This window comes from Seriola lalandi, unplaced genomic scaffold (assembly GCF_002814215.2).
Source record: "Seriola lalandi dorsalis isolate HSWRI2012SDOR001 ecotype SW California unplaced genomic scaffold, Sedor1 jcf7180002054959, whole genome shotgun sequence".
NCBI classification, from domain to species: Eukaryota; Metazoa; Chordata; class Actinopteri; order Carangiformes; family Carangidae; genus Seriola; species Seriola lalandi.
The window spans coordinates 33,146-49,272 of NW_019525510.1; the positions used below are offsets into that span (position 1 = coordinate 33,146).

The 16,127-nt window shown below is 38.5% G+C and overlaps 1 protein-coding gene across 1 annotated transcript in view; it reads right to left on the bottom strand.

Moving 5' to 3' along the window:
• Positions 1-4,506: 4,506 nt before the first annotated feature.
• spon1a (spondin 1a) overlaps positions 4,507-16,127 on the bottom strand; it is a 100,791-nt gene continuing 89,170 nt past the window's right edge. Inside the window, exons 10-18 of the mRNA XM_023395236.2 lie at positions 15,608-15,809; positions 12,835-12,975; positions 11,274-11,349; positions 10,967-11,149; positions 6,979-7,149; positions 6,720-6,887; positions 6,272-6,436; positions 4,824-5,090; positions 4,507-4,716 (exon numbers count right to left, since the gene is read on the bottom strand). Coding sequence (XP_023251004.1) covers positions 4,553-4,716; positions 4,824-5,090; positions 6,272-6,436; positions 6,720-6,887; positions 6,979-7,149; positions 10,967-11,149; positions 11,274-11,349; positions 12,835-12,975; positions 15,608-15,809 — 1,537 coding nt within the window. The 3' untranslated portion in view covers positions 4,507-4,552. The remainder of the gene's footprint in view (positions 4,717-4,823; positions 5,091-6,271; positions 6,437-6,719; positions 6,888-6,978; positions 7,150-10,966; positions 11,150-11,273; positions 11,350-12,834; positions 12,976-15,607; positions 15,810-16,127) is intronic.

Consider the following 16,127-nt stretch of genomic DNA (forward strand, 5'->3'; position numbering starts at 1 on the left):
AAAAAGTCATAAAAAGGTATAGTATAGTAAGGCATAAAAAGTCATAAAAACGTCATAATATAATAAGGCATGAAAAGTCATAAAAACGACATAGTATAGTATGGCTTAAAATTTAAAAAATTTTTCGTGGTATATTATGGCGTAAAAATGTCAAAAATGATCATAGTACTGTATAGTATGGCATAAAAACATCAAGAAACGTCATAGTATAGTAAGGCATAAAAACGTCAAAAAACGTCATAGTATAGTATGGCGTAAAAATATGAAAAAAACCTCATAGTACAATAATTCTTCAAATGTCAAAAATCATCATAGTATAGTATGGCTTAAAATGTCAAAAATGGTCATAGTATAGTATGGCTTAAAATGTCAAAAAAACATCATAGTATAGTATGGCGTAAAAATGTCAAAAAACTTCATAGTATCGTATGGCATAAAAACGTCAAAAAACGTCATAGTATAATATGGTGGAAAAATATCAAAAAACGTCATAGTATAGTATGGCTTAAAATATCAATAATGATCATTGTATAGTATGGCATAAAAACATCAAGAAACGTCATAGTATAGTAAGGCATAAAAACGTCAAAAAACGTCATAGTATAGTATGGCATAAAAACGTCAAAAAACGTCATAGTATAGTATGGCTTAAAATGTCAAAAATTATTATAGTATAGTATGGCCTAAAAATGTAAAAAATGATCATAATATAGTATGGCTTAAAATATCAATAATGATCTTAGTATGGTATGGCGTACAAATTTCAAAAATGATCATAGTATAGTATGGCGTAAAAATATCAAAAAACGTCATAGTATAGTATGGCTTAAAATGTCAAAAATTATTATAGTATAGTATGGCCTAAAAATGTCAAAAATGATCATAGTATAGTATGGCGTAAAAATATCAAAATACTTCATAGTTTAGTGTGGCATAAAAACGTCAAAAAACGTCATAATATAGTATGGCTTAAAATGTCAAAAAGTATTATAGTATAGTATGGCCTAAAAATGTCAAAAATGATCATAGGCGTAAAAATATAAAAAAACATCATAGTATAGTATGGCTTTAAATGTCAAATATGATCATAGTATAGTGTGACGTAAAAATGTCCAAAAAGGTCATAATATAGTACGGCATAAAAATGCCCAAAAATGGCATGTTACCACTCTACCACTGTGTTAACATACCACAAAGTCCTACTGAAGTAAGTCATAAAATAATCATATAAAGGTAGAAAAATGTAATAGTATAGTGAGACATAAAATGTAATAGTATAGTATGGTATAAAAATGTCAAAAGATGTCATAGTAAAATATGGCATAAAACGTCATAGTATAGACTTTTATATAAACTCAAAAATCAAAATCCTTTGACATGAGGAATGTGGTATAAAGTTTTTTGAGAGGACATTCATACAGACCATCCCTCTTCCTGAGACAGTTGGTTTTGAAATAGCAGGTGCAAGTAAAATGTTGTGGTTGGTGGATTACAGGAATGAGAGAAACTTATCCAAAGTCGAAACACTACTTTATCAGTTAAGTTAGGCAATTTATTATTACCAAAAAAAGAAACAATAATTAGAAGCGACAAGCTCAGGGTAAACCAAGGCCAAATCAATAAACAAAAATAAACTATCTCCCCAAAAAGTGCTGACTAACCCTGAAAGTTCAGGGTGCTATTTATATTAAACTAAATCTATGTACCCCAAAATCCCAAATCTATTTACACTGATACAACAATATTCACACAGGGTACTGGGCCTGAAAAATACATATAATTATTATACAGGACTAACAAAGTGACAGTAAGTTTGGAGGCTGGGGGCAGCACCGAGATGCTACTGTCAGGAGTACTGGAAAACCCAGGCATTTTGAAGAGCAGGATGTTGCAAAGCAGCCAACCAGCAACCGACACTTTCCCAGCCAGGCCCATGCATTCAGCCAGTTAGTGGTGACCAAGAGGGGAAGCACGCAAAGCACCTCACATGGAACAGAGCACACACACTCACACAAAAAAACAGTCACACGGAAGAGTCTGGACACAGGTCAATAATATGGCCAGGGCCGTAACAAGCATCACAAAGCAACCAGCATGGCTGTAGATTCTGAGTCTTGTTAAAGCCAATATGAAAATGTTTCTATGCCATGATGAGGTTCATAGAGACATCTAAAGCTAAGTTGTTTTTTTGTCAAAAACCCCTGTACCTACCTTGAGTACATCATTATACTGTATGTTAACGGAGAAGTTCATAATTTGAAAAATACTAGTTAAAGGAATTGCATCTCTGTTACAGATTTGTCTTCAATCGTCTACTCATTATTTGTGACTGAAAGGCAAGGATTTGATCAAGTTATACATAATATAGAGATTTAATGATTGATGATGCATGTGTGATGAGTTTTATAGATAATGTAAAACCCTTCATACATAATCTCACTGTACAATAGTTCTGCTTGAGGCATTTTTGAAGGATAGTGTGCTGCGGTAACCTATACTACATGAATATCTCCTTACAAAGATTTTGAGGCACAAAAATAAAATCAGTCTATCAAAACTGTGTTTTATCAGATGAGTGGTGCTAAAAGATAATGCCTATTGCTTGTGGCAGAGATGTTTGAGTTGTTCTACCTCCCCACTTCATGGACCTGATTTGTTTTCTCCCAGTAAATGCGATCTTGGAAGCACATAGAGAAACAGGCTAAATGAAGAATAGGTTAAAGAGTTCTGTTTTTATGTCAGCAGTGTTGCCTGCCCCAAGAATTTAAATATTCATCACTGTGTCCACAGACAGAGGAAGCTCATTATAATATCACAGAGACATGGAAGGTCTACTTGCCTTACTGCATCTTTGAGCTGATTTTTAGTCTGGTCTTAGTACTGCAGCTGGGCTACATAACCACCAGCCTGCACTGCACTAGACTAGATTGGGTCTGGAGGGGTTTCCAATCAGATTACGCACAAAGATAAGAGGGCACACATCCTTCATCCTTCATCCTTGTCTTTTTTTTTTAAACCATGCATGTTTTTTAACCCATCCACAGTCTCCAGTTATTTCTGTTTTAACAGCTCAATCAAGCCTGTAATAATTCTCGCTGCATGCTTCTATTGCCCATGAAGTATGTAGGCTTCCCCCATGTGTGGTTGTGTTGGCATGGAAACAAGAACGGCATTGTGATGTGTGTATTGAATTTTTCACCCCTGTCCCCTGAGCTCCACAGTGAGGAAAGCCTGACACTATCCCCTCCCCCCACCTATTACATCAGAGAAGAGGGGTGGGGGGCAGATTCTTTCATGGTTTCAGCCAGCACATGTACATATAAAGTCTCTGGTCACCAACATTTGTGTGAGGGTAAACCTTCTCTGCAGATACCTTTTATATGCTCCTCAATTTCTGTCTAAAATGGGTGTAAAATTATTTTCTTGTCCCATTCCCTTTGACAGGAAATTGCTCTCCTGTATGAAACAGAGGGTGCTGCAAATTATCCAAGTCCGCTTCAGGCAGTACTATTTGCATACCAAATCACGACACAAGAATAAATAAATGAATCTGTTATTTTGAATTTATCTTACATTCATCACACTACCCCCTTGTGGATATAATATATCTTAGGAGGGAGATATAGTGGAGCAAATGGATAAGTCAACTGGTACAGCATGACATTTACACAAGCAGCCTCGGAAAGACCAGTTCTTAGAAAAGGCAAAGGTTTTAAGATAGTTACTGCCATCTAGTGGCAGCAAAGTCTTAAACCATCAACTCCCCACATTATACTTTAATCAACTTGAATAAAAAGACAGATCCAGGTGACAAGTTGTCACATTTACTTTTATTGTAAAGGTGATATTATTCCAAAATATTAATATGTTAGAGGAACAGAGATAAAGAAATGGAAGGGAAGACATCTAGAAAACATCTACACAAGACTTTGGTAACAATCTTGGGACACATTCTTATCAAAAAATTCCACAGCAAAAAATAACAAAATCTTCTAATAATGCTCCAAATCATATAGATCTCAATCATGGTGAATCTACATGTACAACAATATAGCTGGGTAAAAAGTCTGGGCATTTTGTGTCCTAAGAACAATTGAACAATTGAAGGCATATAAAACATTGGAATGGCTGGGCACCTGTGCTTTAAGGTGTGGAATATACTGTATTACCTAAGGATACCACAAGATATAACAGTTCTTTATCTTATTATTAAATCAATTTATATTTCATAATTATATTTTTCAAGATATATTATACCACAACAAGTTTACAGTAATCTTGCAAAAGAGTCATATGTGTATCAGAGCTAGTTTGAAAGCACAGAGGAATCTGCCTGGTTTAAATCCAGATTTTCCAGAGAGATCTTTAAATTTGACAACTGATCTGAGCTCTGGGTTTAACCAACACAGATTCAAGTATGTGCCATTTCAGCCCTAAACAGAGTGCATTGGATCATTGTGCAACAGTGTGCCATGACCTGTCCTGTTCCCAGCCCCGAACCCCCCATCCCCCCACCCTCCCGTCCACATCAACCCCGTTCCACTACTACTTTCTAGCAGGGGTGCACATTACAAGCCCTGATCTCCTTCCTGTCCTTGCAGCTGGACAGCTGGGCAGTCTTAAACCTTTGCTTCACTGTCATGAGCCGTTCTTGAATACCTCCACCACACAGCTTGGTACATTCTGTCCAACTCGACCATGGTCTCATTTTACACCCTAAAGATAGATATCAGGAAAAAGGAAGAGAGACAGTCAGAATAATGCGTGCGTCTCTTATTAATTTTTTTTTTAGTCAACTGTGTGGTGTTTTAGTTCTCACTAACCTGGGTGCTCGGAGGCGACCTCAGCTCTGCCCTGTTTGCTCCTCCTCTTTTCGCGCTGCTCCTTGCGTCGTTTCTTCTCATCACTGTTGGCTTGTCCTCGGTTGCATTTCCTAATCTTACATTTCTTCCTCTGGATGGTTTCAGGACAGGGGTCTCCTCCAAACTGAGGCTCCAGCTTCACCATGCGTGTCCGGATCGTATGACCCTTCCCACAGGACTTATTGCACTCTGACCACTCGGTCCACTCTGACATGATGCAGTCTATGGCTAAGGAGGGAGAATTGGAAAGAAAAATAAGGGGTTCAGAGGAAGTTGTGACACAGGGTTGTAACGTATGAGATAGGAGGAAAGACAGTGGATAAAGTAAGGTATATTAATGATGCAGATGACACAGCCTTGATGAATCAGACTTTGTAATTTTTTGACGCAGTGTCCTGTTTACTGTATGTCATGCATTATATATGAATCCATGTCAAGGGAATATAGTGCGTTTTATCTTAAATTATACAGAGGCACCACAGAGGATGCTCTTCTGGTTTGCCAGAGGGTGAGATTTGTTTTCACATAACCACGTGGTTCTAATGTAGCATCCTCACCACTGCTGCAAACTCAAAAGCACTGACATGAAAAAAGAATCCAGTATATAGCCACAACTTAAAGCCCTTTTGGAGGACACAGAAGATACAGTATGAGAGACTGTGTTTCTCCAGGCAGGGTCATGGTTTGGCAACAGCTTCTTCTGCCTCTTGATGTTATCAAGTATCATTTATCTCAGGATAGTGGGATAACGATGCCAACACATATTAAAAATATGCCTCTGCTTCATGAATTGAATGATAAGGATATCCATACCAGTACAGGTATTTATTCATTATTATTATTTTTTGAAGTCAATACTGGTATCTGAGTTTGAAAATTTAAAAAGCCAGTAATACTACATTATTTTAAATGAAAAAACACAGATCCCATGAGCTTGTTTTTTTAAGGAATTGTAACCAAAATATGTACTGAGCAGGTCATTTAAAGTTAATCTTGTGAGGAGGAGAAAATATGTAGCAGAGCTTAAACAAATCTTAATTACGTCTTTTAGCTCTAACTAACCTCAGGATTTGTGATTATTTTAATGATTTTAATGATTTCTTTTTCACCCTTCCTAATGTTAGGCCTCTCATTTAAAACTGGAACTTTAAAATTCCAGCTACAATGTAAATACAGCACATGAATTACTGTGTTATCTCTCATATACACCAGCAAGCTCTAAATTACTGTCAATCTGCTACATAGGATAGAGGTTGTTTACTTCCTTTCCCTGCCCTGTGTGTATACAGTGTCTGCATCAAGACACCAGACTGCATAACAAAGATGAAACTATCATTACTTTCCATAAATTACATATGTGCAAACATGTACAGTATGCAGGTGTGTAGATAGGGATGATTACTACTTACGACATTCTGGTAGCATGCACTTCTCCACCTGTTCTAACTCTTCTGTACACTCTCCCAGCTCCACGGGGGACTTGAGCATGCGCTGTCGTGTCCTCAGACCTTTGCCGCACGTCACACTGCAGTCGCTCCATTCAGACCATGGACTCAGCATGCAGGGAATTGTGTCTGTACAACAGGACAACAGGACATCTCTCAGAAACAAATACATCCAGCGAATAACAGACAATATGATGGAATGTATGTTGTCATATATGTGCTACACATATAGAAATGGCTCAGACCAGGTTTCAAATTCAGACAATTGCTTCAGGTGTACCACTTGTAAGATTGTCTCATCAGTTAGGCTACCACTCACTTTTGCCCCAGGTGCTTAATGGGACAACTTTCTCCAGATTTAATGTGTAGGAGGTGTCAGGATAGTTGTTGTCCTGAAAATGCTGCTACTCACGACATTCTGGCATCATGCACTTCTCCACTTCTAGCACCTCTGCCCCACAAATGGAGCCATCTGCAGGAGGCATCTTCACCATGCGTTCTCTCCTCTTCATGCCAAGACCACAAGTGGCACTGCAGACATCCCATTCCCCCCACTCTGTAACCAAGCAACTGCTGGGAGCTAAGACCAAAGACAGAAGTCAGGGTAGATCTATAGTATGAACTGTGTCAATGTAGAGGTTTGTCAAGCTTAATGAAAAAGGGAAACCTACAGCATTCCTCATTGACCACACAGTTTTCAGTCTCCTCTGTTGGCAGGGTGCAAACTGAGCCATCATCAGGGAACTGCTTAACGTAACGCTCCCGGGAGCGTGTGCCCATCCCGCAGGACAAACTACATGGAGACCAGGTGATCCACTCTGACATCATACAGGTGGAAGCATCTAAAGAGTCAAACGCCAAAGGAGAAAGATGTCAGCAAGCTTCAAGAGAGGTTTGTTTGTGATTTTGATTATTGACAAAGTGACTTAAAGGCACAGGACACTTACAATCATGAATTTGTACACACACTAATTTTCCATTTGGTTTCTTAAAGGGTTGAACTTAGTGAAGCTGCACTGCACCGTTTACGCTTCTGTTTCTTGAGGGCTCATAAACAGTCAATGGCTGTGAGACTCCTCTGTTACCTTTACAGTGTGCGCCATGTTGGGTATTGCCACAGCAATCTACAACACAAGACTTTGTTTTTTTCTGCAGCTGTCACTGACGTTATTAGCATCTTACTGGACTCCTGTGAGAAAAATCAGTGGTGATTTTTAGTCGTTATTTATTTTTTCTGAAACTTTAAATCCTTTGTACCGTACATCACATGTATTCTTACCATACATACAGTATACAGATAGGGAAGAAATGCAATTCTAAATCAAGTTACCTATAACTTTTAATTATACAACCGTACTGGAATGGACTACATTGTGTTTAACCAAATTTCACTGAAGACATTAATTGTTCTCGAACAAAACAAAAGTAGATGCATTTAACGACACCTCATTGGCTGAGAAAATTGCTTTTCTATGGTATTGGTTTCTGGTTACTGCCACTATATGGACCTCTGCTTTTTATTTTACCTTTACAAACATTTGAGCAGGAAAGCAAGAGGTAAAGTAATGATACTCAAGTGCAAGTTCTGCTCAATAAAGCTGTGGTAAGTAAATTGAAAACAGGGGATATAGCTTTTGGTCTAGGAGCACAAGGAAAGAAACTGTCCTTAAAATTAACAGCACTATCTTAGCAAATTAAAAGAAATTTGGGTGCTTTCATGCATATGGTTGACTCTGATCTAACTTTCCAGTTGCACCAGTTGCACATAAGGAATGTAAATAAAGCAACACAGTCATTTCTAAAAATACAAAAATAAAAAAAAGACATCTAAGACCTGAGATGTAGGGATTATTCATGCTTTAAATCTATTCATGGGCCCACTGATGAGTCCCTGGTGGAACAGCAGAGCCCTCTCTCTACTGCTCACTGTACCAAAAAGTGAGAGACAAACAGTTTACCTCTAGATCTCTAAGGACAGAAAATCTCACTAAAACACTGCCATTCTGCTGCCTGCATTACTTTACTAGATTTAAAGTTAATGATAAGTTAAAGTTAATTGCTTTTTGACAGTATCGACATATATACATCATGGATTGTATAAGTTGTTTGTGGTGTCTCTCTAATTGTTATTTTCTCTTGCATAAAAGGTGCTATGTAAATAATAATAATGGAAAAATTTGGATCTTACTAATGAAAATGTACCTATTCTGTAACATAGAAATCAACAGATTTTCTTTCTTGTCAACATAAAAGTAGGGAACAGACAGGGAAGAGAAAAAAAGAGAAATTCTTAGATGTAGGGGATTATCTACTCTCATTTATGCCTGTTATTTTAGATTGGAGAACACATGCATCTCTAATGGCTGGCCTTAGCAGCTCACCTCTGCTTTTCTGTTTAGCTCTACCTGCAAGAATGATGATAGTGTAATCACAAATGAATTAATATTCAAGTTGAGCTAACGATACAGATTCTCTTTTCAGAAAAAACTTCTTGTTGTTTTTTGTTTTTTTTACATAGAAAACAAGTATTAGTTAATGATGTGGTTACATCAGATTTAACATGTATGGTTAATTTATATAGTGATACAAGAACCTGCTTCTGCGTAATTTATCCAATGACCAGGGCTCATTAATTTGTTGCTGTATGCATGCTTTATGTCCAGGGGTGGAAATGAAAGATTTAGGCAAAAGCACAGTGAAATTCTACTATTCTTGTAAGACCAGCATAATTATCTGTATGTTTGAAACAAACTATGCTCTTATATCGCTTTTACAACCATTTGCTCTTATATTTGCATGATTGTCTTATCATTAAATCTGTAATTTACACACAGCCAACTAGCATCTTTCAAATCTATGTTGTAATTGGAAAATGTCCACCAATACCCGATAGCAACAGATGGCAGTAATTTGAGTATTAAAAGATCAGTTCACCCAAACACTGTTCCTGACAGTAATCCACAGCCTGTGCACACTACACCCAATCAACTGTCCATCTCTGCAGAAATGCCAGAACACACTGACAAGATGAACACTTGTGATGACATGGCACTACATATCAATGTGCATCTTGTTGTTACAGATTGGATTGTGATGCGCATTAGACAATAGTCATGCTGTCCCTTAACTATCGATGTCTCCTACCCCTATGTCTTCTAAATGCCCTGCCACTCTCTGTGAAAAGTCAAATAAGGGTAAAAACAATCTGTAAAAATAAAGTAGTCAGTTATTATTTGGACATGTAACTAATAAAAATCATTAATGAACACATGGTGTTACATGGTCCACTGAAATCTGAGCTTGAGCACAGAGCTAAAGCTGTCACTGGTAAACACAAAGACAGTGATGTTATTTGTTGTCTCTGAACTCCATCTCACTTGATTTGTAATGAAATTGTGATAGTGAAGATAAAATGCCAACTTTCATCTTTAATTTGAGGGTGTTTACAGATCAGATAAGATGAACCATGCAGTAATTACAGCCCATATTAGACAGACACATCCATAGTTATGCCAAGATGTTATTTTTGTGGTGTTGATGTGTAAGGGCAGTCTGCCAGGCCACAGTGAAGAAGGTGCATGTGTTACAGTCACCCACAGCAGGAAGCAGGAGTTTTCTTTCTCAATGCATGCAATTGGAATAAATGAGCAGCAGGATTTGGCAATGGGACGAATACATTCTGTGAGGCTGAATCTGTGGCCAGTGTAATATTTTGGCTGTTTCAAACACCTTGCTTTTTTTTTTTATTCCCTTTTTTATTTCACTTTATTATGGTATATTTATTCATTTCATTTTCAGTACTATTAATTTTCCTCATTTTATTTAACTCTAGTGCTCCAGTGTTTTAATCGGTTTCCCCTTTAAGGCACTTAATTTTAAAGAGTGCTGTATAAATATAGTTTATCATAATATGCAGTATGCAAGGGGTTTAATATTTCTGCATAATCAACATTCAAGGTGCAAAACATGACAAATAATTAACCTCAATGAGCACAATCTGTCAGCCATTAAACAGGCAATAAAGAGCTTCTTTCACTGATAGGAAAATCCAACCTTAATGCACAACCAAGTTTGGATTAATCATTCCAACATTAAATCATCTATGTTAAATAATTACTATAAAACATCCATATTTGAGTCACAGTGACCCACTTACATGTACACCCAACATGCTGCCTCTGGCAAATATGATTGTATAGAGACATAAAGATAGGAGATAAACAACCAGCAGGCATAGTTTCCTGAGTGAATTACCCTTAACATCTTACAAAACATATTTAACGGCCTTATGTAATTTAACTTGACTTGCCATAAAATTTAAAAGGCTGCCATACAAACAAAGTGCTCTCCTTCGCCTCTGTTCTGGTCTGATTTAATTACTGCAGTAGAATGGTACCTTGAATATTATCGGTGGCCCTACCCCAACAAAGGCTGGGTTTAAAACATGCCCTTGCTTTTTAGGTTGTCACGTTAATGGATGCAATAACCCTAACACCTCAATAAAAATGATAAAAAAGATTAAAACAATTCTCATGAAGGAGCTTTTAAAGTGGATGCCGAACCTTTAGAAGACTAATTACTTCAGATGTCTTTTACGTCATTCTCCACAAAGGTTTTTGTTTTCACACAGTGACCTTCTGTCTTTAGGCAGATACTCACCCTCATCACTGCATCCAGGCCCCATGCAAGGCTCAAAATCCTGGGTGTGTGGGCAGGGAACACTAAGGTCCAACTGGGCCTTCAGCATCCTCTGCCTCATCCGTTTGCCCTTTTCGCAAGTGGCTGAGCTGCAGGCGGACCATGGAGACCAATTGGAGTAGATACATGTTTCAGGGGTATCATCTGCAGGATGGCAAAGGGAATAAAGATACTATAATAGTCTATCACTGTTAACTATACTTTAATGTTGAATATATATAAGAGAGAGAGAGGGAGAGAAAGAGAGAAATGGGAAGAGGATCCAGACCTTCCTCTTTCTCCTCCTGGGCAATATCTGCTACAATGTCATCCACATTGTCCGGCACAATGTTGCACTGTTCGCCCTGTGGACACACAGACACACAGTGATGTGGCTACACTGCTCCACCACTCTGCAATTGTTTCTGTTTGGTCTTTTTTTATTTGCTTCTGAGAGCTATCAGAAAGAGTGGCATTATACAGGGAGATGGAATGTCAGCACAGACTTAAAAAATCTCTAAACTGGTAGACACACACATAAGAATATATATCCATGGAATCTGAAAGTGTAAATTGAGTGAGTGTGTCCTGCTGCCCTTACAATACAGTTTACAGATTTATCACATGTGAGCCACAAAATGTCTGTAAGCAAAGGCGGGCGTGGTTTAAAAAGGAGTGTGTGTGTGTGTGTGTGTGTGTGTGTGTGTGTGTGTGTGTGTGTGTGTGTGTGTGTGTCTGTTGTTTGGGTTTCTGGAAAGTAAAATATGAGAAACAAAATGTGTTGTGGGGATGTGAGCCACTAAATTCCCCACATGTGCCTCTAGATGCCACTGAAGGACTGCTAACCTTTTATCCCCTCCTGGGTTTCAGCCAGAGCTGCCAGGAAATGTCTTTCACCACCCATCAAATTATTATTAGAAAAAGTTTGCATTGAATTTTAATACCTGCAATAAATATTTAAATTTACATGTTTTAGTTTTTCAATGGTTTGTGTGATTTTCTTTTAGCAACTGCATCAAATCACATTTGTGGTATGTGTAATCTTTGACACTGGTAGTGATTAGTCAAAATACTACCCTTCTGTTGTGCTATGAGATGATAGTGCAGTAGTGATAATTATAATTTTTGCAATTATATCTTGCCTACTTTGATGAAGAGACATTTGATAATATAAATTATATTTTAGCAAGCTTATATTTCATTTGTGTTTCATTTGGAACAGAAGAATTGTTAACAAGAGTCTCAAAGGTAAGGATTTTTTTCCACTAATTGTTCTATTGATGAAGAGGACTGAACTCATCATCGCACCTGCTGAGTGTTAAAGAAGAGGACTCACTCTCCCTCTCTTTCTGCCTTTGAAAAATCTGAAGCCATCTTTGCTTCACAGTAATGGTTTGTGACATAGTAAAAAGATCTGGCATCTTTTAATGTGTTCAAATTTGATGTCAGTCAAATTTGGCTTATTTATCAGTGTAGAAGAGAATCAATAAGGGCTGAGTGTAAACCCAGAATGCACAAACAGGAGACACAGAGCTGAGATGAAAGAAGATGAAGATCACCTCAAAATACAAATAACGCAAGGGAATCAGTGACTGTAAACTTTATAACATAAAATCCCAACTCAGGGTCTTTTCTTTTTGTTTGCCGTGAAGCAGTTGATAGTGTGCTATAATGTGCACAATACATACATATAATCAGGTCTTGTTAGAAGATACATAAGTGTTATTAATTGCAAACATGTTATGATGGTCTGAATATTTATTTTTATCTGATGAAATATGCTGCCTTAGTGTTATTGCCTGCAGTATCATCATTATCCGATGAGCTGACTGATATAAAAACAGACTGACCTTTCTTGCAATGCGTTCCACCACCACCCTGGCCACAGGAGTGATAGCGCCCCCCTCAGGATCATAAAACGGGCCCTGTGGATGATCCAGGCTGGTCAGGGGGCGGATCTTGTCCTGAGGCATTGTGGGCTTGTTGGGAGACTATAAGAAGCACACAGTAAGACAATGTATGAGAGAAAAGCACATGGGCCACCAAGCAGTGGATCTCTGAGATCAAGATTCGTTTGAAAAATACATTTGCACAAATATAATGAGCCCAAAGTCACTCAAAGTTACACAAAGCACAAGTCACACAAAGGACAAGTTTCAAAGTCAGAGAGCAGCTGTGGAGGAGCGCTGTAGTTTATATGGGAGATGCTCTTATTAGTCAACAGTAAAGGTCTGCCAGCATGGGGTTGATAGAAGCACCACCGCCAGAGGCTGTCTGGAGGCAGAAGACCAACTCATCTTTCACCTCCCACTGCAGCCACCCAGAAAAAACACAGGGTACTGTTTGTGTTTGTGAGAGAGAGGGGAAGATAGGGAGAGGGGTAATGACTGGCCACTAATTAAAAGATACAGTAAAAGTAATGGCACAAAGGATGGCTCTCATTACTCTGTTACAGGCCTGTGCCTTTAACAACAACAACTTTGTAACAGAGAGCCCAAAGTCCCACCCCACCAACAGAATAGCCACAGTTTCACTGTCCTCCACAATGTATTTTTGGATGGAGGGTTTCTTTCAGAGCTTTAACATGATACTTGAGTGTTCTGTCCTTATTCTCAGTTAAATGGTTTGTGCAGTTTGAGCAAGTTGTCATTTTAATAAAGATACGGCAACATTTAACATCCACATCTTTGAGATTTTAGCCGAGCGAAACTTGTGCGAATCTCTTCATTTTATTGAAAATCATGTATATGGGCAAACTGAGCATTAAAGTATTTTCCTGAGATTCAGAGTGCTGTATCCCAGGTGTTACAGACAACTGTCACTGGATTAGTTTCATCCTCGAGAAAGCTTAAAAACAGGATGATTCTCGGGCAGGTTTTGAGGTTATAAGGAGCAACTTTTTTCTAAGCGGATTTACGGTTTATTTGCAATGGCGTCAGGGAAGAAAGTCTAAGTCACAAAGATGTGTATCATATCTGTGTGTTCAGATCTGACTCTGTTTTGAATCCGAGAAGAAATATGATTTTGACACTAATCGCAGTAGTCAAGCACTGAGGATTTCAAAGTACCTTAATTGCCTTTCATGAGCTAGATCATGGCCACTGCTGCAGCTGCAGCCGAATCAATGGGTCCAACTACAATAATCAACTTCCCGTTGTTTTTAGAACACCCGTCCCTTTCACCTCATGCAGTGTCTTTGCCTTACGTCTCTGCAACATGTCTGCGACTCGCCTCATGAAAAACCTGCTGTACACAGTTGACATTCTGCACTTGCAGTTTATGCAGATTACTTCAGGTTTATCCTGTGACTTCTTTCTGTTGTTGTTAAGGATTATGGAGTCCAAAAGTTGGCAAGCTGAAGCTGTTTGTTATGAAAAAATACAAAAAAACAGTAAGAACTGACATTTTTGAAAGTTCTTTTCAGGCTCCCAACAGGGGACACTGTCAGTCTAGTCACAGTAGTCAGAGTAGAGTTAAACAGAGCGCAAACTGAAAGTCCCTCAATATTCCTGCTGCCCTTACAATACAGTTTACAGATTTATCACATGTGAGCCACAAAATGTCTGTAAGCAAAGGCGGGCGTGGTTTAAAAAGGAGTGTGTGTGTGTGTGTGTGTGTGTGTGTGTGTGTGCTAGGGTGGCTTACAGAGAGAAAAGGAGAGAGGAAGAAGAGGAAAAGTGAAATTATTCTTGAATCCAGCCAAAACAAGCAAGAGAGCACAGTTCAGCGGGTTCAGCCAAAGGTTTCACACATGTAGTCGTAGAGTTTGGTCCAACATGCACACACACACAGCCTAATCTATTAGTGCTGACTGGAGACACTGAGCACGCAGCAGACAGCACCTCAGGGTGAAGGCGGGAGGGGACGATGTTCAAGGCTGTTAGAGGAGAACTGGATGGGCGATGACACTTGAATTGTTGCAGACTGGCAGTATGTGAAGAGGTGATTGAAGAGGGAGTGATTGTGAATGTAGGCAGACAGGCAGATGAAGAGGAAGAGGTTGGTGTGATGACAAGGTCAAAATGCGAGTGTGAAGGGGAGACTCAGCTGGTGATGAGAGTGAAGAGGAAGGTTATCCAGGGGGTAAAGGGTGGAGGGAATAACAGTTCGCAAATGGTTGTGATTGCTATGGCAGTGTGGAGTTGTAACCTGAGTTGAGTCACATGTTCATTACATGAAGGACACTGCTGTTGTTTTTGCTCGACTATGATAGAGAATTCCCTTTTTCCACAATCCTTTTATCTAAAATGATTACTGGTTAATTTTTAAATGATTTGTTTAATATATTTGAAAAGACTGTTTGACAAAATATTTCATGGCAACTGAAAAATAATGTCTAAAATCTACATTTTAATAAATATCATTAAAAAATGGTTTGAGGCCTTTCCAATGACTCTGCTGTTACATCTTTCAATATAGCTCATGATAAAACGATAATTCAGAGTGTTTTCTTTCTTCATCTCAAATACTGGAATTTAGAAACAGTTAACTCATGTTCCATCCTATAACTATTTTAAAATAATAGAGCATGAAGCATTCCTGATTTTTTGTCTTTATATGCGTATGCATGTTCGGGAGCAAATTACTGATGCAACATCAAAATGGTTGACTGTTGTTACTGACCTCATATGTTACACCACTGTCAGTGCCTGCATCCCAGGGGATCAGGTCCTGGACCACTTTCTGGGCCCAGCCACACTCCTTGGTGCACAAGTCCTCAGCAGAAAGACCCACATTCCAGTCTGGACTGGGCCCCAACATGGTCAAGAAGGACATGAGGTGACGGGTACGGTCCACTGAAAACTCAGCTGAAGGGGCAGCCCGTCTGGAGAAAGAACGATCATGATTTCTGAGTGAATAAGAGCAGTTCAAAGTGTGAGTAAGGATGAGAAATTATGTAAGCTGCACCCATGAAATGACCTGCAGCTAGTTTCCACCTGCTCCACCTTACATGAGACATCCAGCCTGAACAAAACCAAATATAATGACGCACTCAGTTCATTAGACATACTTCTCCAATGTTGTCATTCCTGAAATGGCCAACAAAGTGACAACAGGACACTAGGACACATTTTTGATAACTGAATTTACAAGTTACAACATTTTATTGGCAGTGCAGCAGATTAACAATAAACAGCAACAC